The 7,598-nt window shown below is 47.5% G+C and overlaps 1 protein-coding gene across 1 annotated transcript in view; it reads right to left on the bottom strand.

The window, feature by feature from the left end:
* Window positions 1-2,790, bottom strand: part of LOC107292014 (zinc finger protein 2 homolog) — a 9,907-nt gene extending 7,117 nt beyond the window's left edge. The window contains exons 1-3 of the mRNA XM_029285070.1: window positions 2,371-2,790; window positions 1,316-1,445; window positions 692-726 (exon numbers count right to left, since the gene is read on the bottom strand). Coding sequence (XP_029140903.1) covers window positions 692-726; window positions 1,316-1,445; window positions 2,371-2,790 — 585 coding nt within the window. The remainder of the gene's footprint in view (window positions 1-691; window positions 727-1,315; window positions 1,446-2,370) is intronic.
* Window positions 2,791-7,598: the final 4,808 nt, after the last annotated feature.

Consider the following 7,598-nt stretch of genomic DNA (forward strand, 5'->3'; position numbering starts at 1 on the left):
TCTCCCCAGCCTTACTCTAATGGCAAGTTGAAAAGAAGAGACACATACAGTAGTGGCCAAAATTGTGGAAACCTTTTGGGAAAAGTATATTTTTGAGGTTTGATGGCTAATAACACCACTTTTGGGGGGATTAGTACCATAAAATTATATATCAATGGAAAGATAATTTAATTAAGAATGTAATGCAACATAGTTTGTTCAATTATCTGCACTGTATTCTATGAAAAGTTATAACCAAATAACCAGAAAAAGGAAGCACAATTTGCTTAGGTTGTTATCAGGTAGTTTTCCTTCATCTGATTGTAGCCAATGAGCATGAGCGTTTAGAAAGCCAATCAAGTGTCATCTTGTTTTGGCAATGAGCCAATCAGATCACAGTAGGATTCAGTTATTGATGTCCTGTATTGAAGCTGAGAGGAGGACACTTGTCAGTGTGTTATGTGATGGCTATCAAGTCGGTTGGGGGTTTTTTGGTGTTCTTTCATTTAGTGAGCTTGTAAAACGTAATAAAATTAAAGTAACGGTGCAAAAGAGTCGACTGGTTGCCCAGAAAGCGATGTAAAATAGTATTATTAAGTGAACAAGGCTACAGTTGTAAAGTAATTAGAAGAAAAATTGGTGGAAACTTAACCAAAGGTGGCATTTCTACTGTACACTTTTCCCAAAAGGTTTCCACAATTTTGGCCACTACTGTAGCTGCCAAGGTTTCATTCTTGACATCATAATCTTTAACATAAGAGCATTTGAGAATAAGATAAGGCAGGGGTGTCAAACTCAATTTCATTGAGGGCCGCATCAGCATTACGGTTGCCCTCAGGGGGCCGGGTGCGTGTGGCCAGGGTGGGTGCGTCCTACTGGGTGGGTGTGGATGGAGTGGGTGTGGCCTACTGGGTGGGTGTGGCCAGCTCTACACCATTCACGTCAAGGGTGCCTGTGGGGGCCTGGGCAGGAGTGGGACAGATCTGAGGGTCTCTGGCAGAAGGGGGTGGGACCGAGGCAAGTGCCAAGGCATGATCCACTGGAGGAGCCTCACTGTTCCTCTCAGGCCATGCAGGGAGCAAAAGAGTAGCCCACCATTTCATGTATGGGCCAGGAAGACCTAGCTCAGGGGTAGGCCACCTTGGCTCTTTTATGACTCGTGGACTTCAACTCCCAGAATTCCTGAGCCAGCATGGCTCAGCTTGGAAACCTCTCCCTTTCCCCTCAGCGTGGCTGGCTCAGGAATTCTGGGAGTTGAAGTCCACGAGTCATAAAAGAGCCAAGGTTGCCTACCCCTGGCCTAGCTGAACTACACAACATTGTCACAAATTCTTACCTGGCCGCGTGAATCCTCTGGGATCTTCTTGCAGGGTCCCTGTTTGCAAAGGATTCCCTACGATGGTGCCCAGTGGAACCTCCTCTGTTGCAGGGAAATCATATTCCATTTTTATAAAGAAGTGGTTTATCTGAAATGGCAACAAAGATCCACAACTTAGAAATGGGAGCAGGATTGGAAAAAAAAAAAGAGCGAGACATGCAAACACAGGTAGTCCTCGACTTACAACAGTTTTTTTTAATGACCGTTCGAAGTTACGACGGCCCTGAAAAAAGCGACCGATGACGGCTTTTCATATTTATGACCACTGCAGCATCCATGTGGTCCAAATTCGGACACTTGGCAACTGACTCACAGTTACAACGGTTGCAGGGTTCACGCGATCCCCTTTTGCGACCTTCTGACAAGCAAAGTCAACGGGGGAAGCCGGATTCACTTAACGACCGGGTTATAACTTAAGAATGGCAGCGATTCGCTTAACAACCGAGGCAGGAAAGGTTGTAAAATTGGGCAAAACTCGCTTAACAACTCTCTAGCTCAGTGGTTCTAAACCTGTGGGTCGGGACCCCATTTGGGGTCGATCAACCATTTCACGGGGGTCGCCAAGCAAGGCTGTCCGCCATTTTTTTTGTCCGCATTTTTTTGTCCGCCATTTTTTTCCCCTTTTCCGGCAGGTGCCTTACCTCCCTTGGGCTGGGCCAGCTGGTGGTCGGCCTGCTCCGTCTCTGCCGCTTGCCAGCTACGCCTCGGCCGGCGCAGGGGGCGGAACCACACATGTGCGGCGCTCCCGGGCAGGGAAAGTCCTCGACTTACGACTGGTTGGGTAGTCCTCGACTTACGACCGGTTTAGTCCTCGACTTACGACCGGTTTAGTCCTCGACTTACAACCGGTTGGGGTCGCGGCATTAAAAAGGTTGAGAACCACTGCTCTAGCTTAGCAAGAAAAATTTGGGGCTCAGTTATGGTCGTAAGTCAAGAACTACCTGTAGTTTTGAGGCGCCCCCTACTGGATGTTATGTAGCCCTTTGAAGCCATCATGAAGGTGGGATCCCCACCTGCTGCTGCTGCTGCTCCAGCTTCTTCTGCTCCATCTGATCCAGGAGGAAGCCTTCGGCCAGGGCCACCGCTTGGGAGCTGCTCTCTGCTCCGCATTCCCGCACCCAGCTGGACATCTCCACGGGCAGGATGGCCAGCAGTTGCTCCAGGATCACCAGGTCCAGCATCTGGCTCTTGGTGTGTCGTTCCGGCTGCAGCCACTGACGGGAAAGACGGTGGAGACGGCTGCAAATCTCTCGAGGACCTTCTTCCTCCTGGTAGCCGAAGCTCCTGAAACGTTGGCGATGAGCCTCTGCGCTGAACGTGTCCTCCTCCAAAGTCTCCTGCCCTGTTCTTTTCCAAGATTCTTCACTGCTCTCGGGCAGCGTGGTATCACGGCTTTCTTTTTCTTCAGAAACGGCCGAATCTTGTTCCTTCATTTCTTTTCTTTTTTTTTATGCCCTGGCCTAGGAGAACCTCTAGCAAGTCTAAAGGAACTCTATTTCTTCCCAATTTGGCCTTCACACAGTGCAATGCAACAGGGCTGTAGTGTTAAGGCAGAAAGAAAGCCGCAGACTGACAAAGCAACAAGCAGAGTTTCATCTTCAGATTCAAGTCTTGGATCTCAAGCCAAAGACAGAAACGGGAGACCCCAAAACCATAGTTCTTTCTAGGAAGTAAATTGCATCCGCGTTCAACAGCACAACTAACCCTTCGTTGTCTGTTCAGGATTTGCCCAAACTGCTCTCTCTACCTGCCATCTCCCTTTGAGCTTTTTCATCCTCTGCCCAGCTGGCTTTCTGTTCAACTGTCCATCCAGAAAGAAAGGAGGCAGCCGATTCAAAAGAGGCAAAAAACATTCTTGCAGACCCACATTAGTGGAGTGGAAACGGGAGGGGAGCAACAACCATGAAGAGCCCCCATTTTTATTTATTTGTAATGCTGGAAGTTCACCCCAATTCTCAAAAGGCTTTCAATAAGCCCTGCCCCACAACCCAAAGCGTCAAACCTGCAAGGACAGTCAGGCGAATAATTATGCGGAAAGGATTGAAATCCCACTAAAACCACAAAAGGGTTTGTTGCTTTCATCATCATCATCATAGCTGGAAGGAACCTTGGGGGGGGATATTCTAGTCTGGGAGGGGGGGAAGGAACACAAGAGATCAGTCAGTGGCCTCTCCAGAAAATGGGAAATGGGTTTCTTTGACCGTCTTCACTTTGTTTAATCATCGTCATCATTATCATCATCGCTGGAAGGGACCTCGGAGGTCTTCTAGTCCAACCACTCTGCTCAAGGAGATACTATACCTTCCCCCAGCCCAAAAGAGAACCAAAAGACCCAAGCACCTCTCCACCAGCAACACTCAGATCAGCATAAATTAACTCCAAGGTTAACATCAGGCCAACAATCAAGCAAAGAATACCCCAATCGAGAAACTGCCAAAAGAAGCAAACAGCCCAACCAAAGAATCCCTAAGACCGCCCCCAACAACACTGACAGGGCAAGAAGCCCTTAGAATATAAACTGACAGCAAACCGCATTCCTCACCAGCACTGATGCTGTTACCTAGTTCGGTAATGAAACGTCTCCAAGAAAACAAGCAAGCTCAGAGAGCACCAAGGACCCCTCGTGTCAACCCTGAGCTGCAAATATTCTCCTTTATTAATAACACTCTACCCTTTCAGACAGGTGGCTGTCCAGTCTCTTCTTTAAAATGATGGAAGCGCCCGCAACGTCTGAAAGGCAAAGCTGTTCCACTGATTATTTGTCCTCCCTGTTAGGAAGTTTCTCCTTCATTCCAGGTTGCTTCTCTCCTTGGTTAGTTTATAATAATAATAATAGAGTTGGAAGGGACCTTGGAGGTCATCTAGTCCAACCCCCCTGCTCAGGCAGGAAACCCTATACCAGGGGTGTCAAACTCGCAACTTGCTTCTTCTCTCTTTGATCAGTTTCCATCCATGGTTTCCTGTCCTGCCCTCTGGTCTCTCTCCCTGCGCATCAGCTCTGCCTCTCGTTGCTCCCCTGCAGTTTCCCCCATTGCAAAGAGAAGTGGCGGGGAAGGGAGTCACCCTAATCCCCCAAAGAGACCCCCCGAGGCAGATTCAAGGAGTGGGAAACCCCACCGATTGATACAACAGGCCAGCAGTTGAATCTTCCGGTAGGAAGCTTGTTTCACTGAGAAAGGTACAGCTTTTTCTCCACCTACTTCCGTCCTCTCTAGGCAGTGGCTTGTCTTTCTTAACTCCTAGAGTGGCAGAGCCTCCTCTGCAAACACAGTCCGGATCCTCCCTTACATTCTTGCAATACGTCGTGCAATAAAAAGGTGATTGCAAAAGACCCCAGTTTTGCTGTTGGGAATCCTTTAGTGACTGAATCCCAAAAGAAGGTGATTTTTTTTTTAAATTACCTCTTTTCAATTTGCCCTGAATTTGTATGATTATTCCCCTAGGGCAGGGCTGTCCAAACTTAGCAGCTATTAAAACTTGTGGATTTCAACCCCAACCAGAAGAAATAGGGGAGACATGATAGCAGTGTTCCAGTATTTGAGGGGTTGCCACAAAGAAGAGGGGGGGGGGGTCACGTTATTCTCCAAAGCACCAGAAGGCTGGACAAGAAACACTGATTGGAAACTGATCAAAGAGAGAAGCAACCTGGAATTAAGGAGAAACTTCCTGACAGTGAGGACAATTAACCAGTGGGATAGCTTTGCCTCCAGAAATGGTGGGCGCTCCATCATTGGAGATTTTTAAGAAGAGGCTAGACCAGGGGTAGGCAACCTTGGCTCTTTTATGACTCGTGGACTTCAACTCCCAGAATTCCTGAGCCAGCATGGCTCAGCTTGGAAACCTCTCCCTTTCCCCTCAGCATGGCTGGCTCAGGAATTCTGGGAGTTGAAGTCCACGAGTCAAAAGAGCCAAGGTTGCCTACCCCTGGTATAGTCTCCTGCTTGAGCAGGGGGCTGGATTAGAAGACCTCCAAGGTCCCTTCCAGCTCTATTCTATACTATTCAGCATGGCTGGCTCAGGAATTCTGGGAGTTGAAGTCCACAAGTCAAAAGAGCCAAGGTTGCCTACCCCTGGTATAGGTTCTCCTGCTTGAGCAGGGGGCTGCATTAGAAGACCTCCAAGATCCCTTCCAGCTCTATTCTATTCAGCATGGCTGGCTGAGGAATTCTGGGAGTTGAAGTCCAGAAGTCTTAAAAGTTGCCCTATTAGAATTCATTCTTGGTTGCTCTATTAGAGACTCCTGCCCTATTAGAATTCATTCTTGGTTGCATGGAAGCCCAAGGGAGTTGTGTGCAAAATTAATAAACACTATAAACACAATTATAAATATTTATAAACAAAATTAATAAGCCCTGGTCAGTAAAGTAGCAGTACTCTTTACTATCATTTCTATGAGCTTCTGTACCAGCACATTTGAATTTTGCATCTGGAGAGCATTTTTAAGGATCTCACAGATAACTAGAAAAACAAATAATGGGATCACTAGAACAAATAAAATCAGAACTGCGACCTGAAGAGCTAAAGACCGTCAGGGGTCAACTGTCACAGAAGGGATTGGCATATCCAGAGGGACCAGAAATAGGTATTCCTCATTTAGTGACCACATTTGGGACCAGCAATTCAGTTAAGTGGTCACTAAATGAAATCATGACTTTGTTATGTTCTTACTTCAGCTTTCCTTTGCTTTACAGACGTTCAAAGGATGCAAATGAGAGGATTGGTCAGTAAACTTACATTTTCATCGCCATCATAACTGTGAATGGCCACTAAACAAGGGGGTTGTTAAATGATGTCTATCTAAAATTTCCTTCTGAAGGAGTCATCTTTTGGATTTTTCTTAGCTTAGGAAAAAAGAAAAAAAATGTGTGGGTATCTGGATAGTTGAAGTCTCCCATTACTACTGTGGTATGCTTCCTGCAAGCAATTAATTGGTTGGCATTTCATCTGGTTGGGTGGGTGATCTGTAATATGTTGTTCGTCCATCGATTTTCGATGAAGACCTTGACATCTTGTGGATTGTGGGCCATCAACGGTGTGTCCGTAGATGGCTGATTAGACCGATGTTAGCACGGAATGTTCTGTCACGTACTGAACAGAGAAATGTGGACACTGTTGCTTCAGCATTTGCAGCTCTGGCTTTACGGAGTGCTCGCTTCTCTGGCGCCAAGATTGTCCTCCTGTGTTCATATGTCTGGCAACCCTGGTAAACCAGGGTACGCCATGTCGGTCAATCATGCGCCAAAAATTCCCAAGAGATGGTGTCGATATCCAGGGACTTGAGAGATGCTTTCAGCGTGTCTTTGTATCGCTTCTTTTGTCCCCCGTGCGATCGCTTTCCTTGAGACAGCTCACCATAGAAGAGCTGTTTAGGGATGCGATGGTCTGGCATCCTTACAACGTGGCCTGCCCAGCCATCTGGGCTCTCATCAACAGAGTGTAAACTGATGATAGGCCTGCTCTGGAGAGGACATCTGTATCTGGTATCTTATCCTGCCACCGGATCCTCAGAATTCTACGAAGGGAAGTCATGTGGAAGTAATTCAGTTACCTGACGTGCCTCCTGTACACTGTCCAGGTCTCACTAGCATTTTAGTCACTAACTTTTTAGTCCCACCCAGTCTGGTGTTACCACCGTAGCCACGCCCACCCAATGGGCCACACACACCCAATGGGCCACACACACCCATTGGGTCACACCCACCCGGCACCTGATGATGCATAAGTGGGTTTTCCCCTATCCATGTCCAAAATGCTGGGTACCTCAAATCTAGGCACTATGTCCTTAAGGAGGTGTCTGGCTGTTTCTAAGACTGTGGTGTGGCGGCATGGAAAAGCTTCAACCCAGTGAGTCAATTGGTCCCTGCATACTAGGACGTATTGGTACCCATTTGCTTTGGGTAGTTGGATGTAATCCATTTGTACTCTCTCAAAGGGTCGTTGGGCCCAAGGTCTGCCACCTTCGTGGATGGCCTTCCTGGAGGTAGTGTTGTTTGCCTGTCAGGTTTTACAGGTGCTGGCTATTCTTGTGGCTTCACTGTACACACCAGGTGCATACCATACTCTTCTAATGGAATCTACCATGGCTTGAATCCCATGGTGGCCCTTTGAGTGCAACCTCTGGCAGAAGAGGTGTAGTAAGCGACGTGGTGCTATGGGTCTGCCATCAGAGACTATCCAAAACCTGTCTTTAAAAACTGCCCCAAGCTTCTGTTCCCATGTATCTGTCTCTCCTGTGTCCAAG

This window comes from Protobothrops mucrosquamatus, unplaced genomic scaffold, assembly GCF_001527695.2.
Source record: "Protobothrops mucrosquamatus isolate PMUCROS unplaced genomic scaffold, P.Mucros_1.0 scaffold1244, whole genome shotgun sequence".
Classification (NCBI taxonomy): domain Eukaryota; kingdom Metazoa; phylum Chordata; class Lepidosauria; order Squamata; family Viperidae; genus Protobothrops; species Protobothrops mucrosquamatus.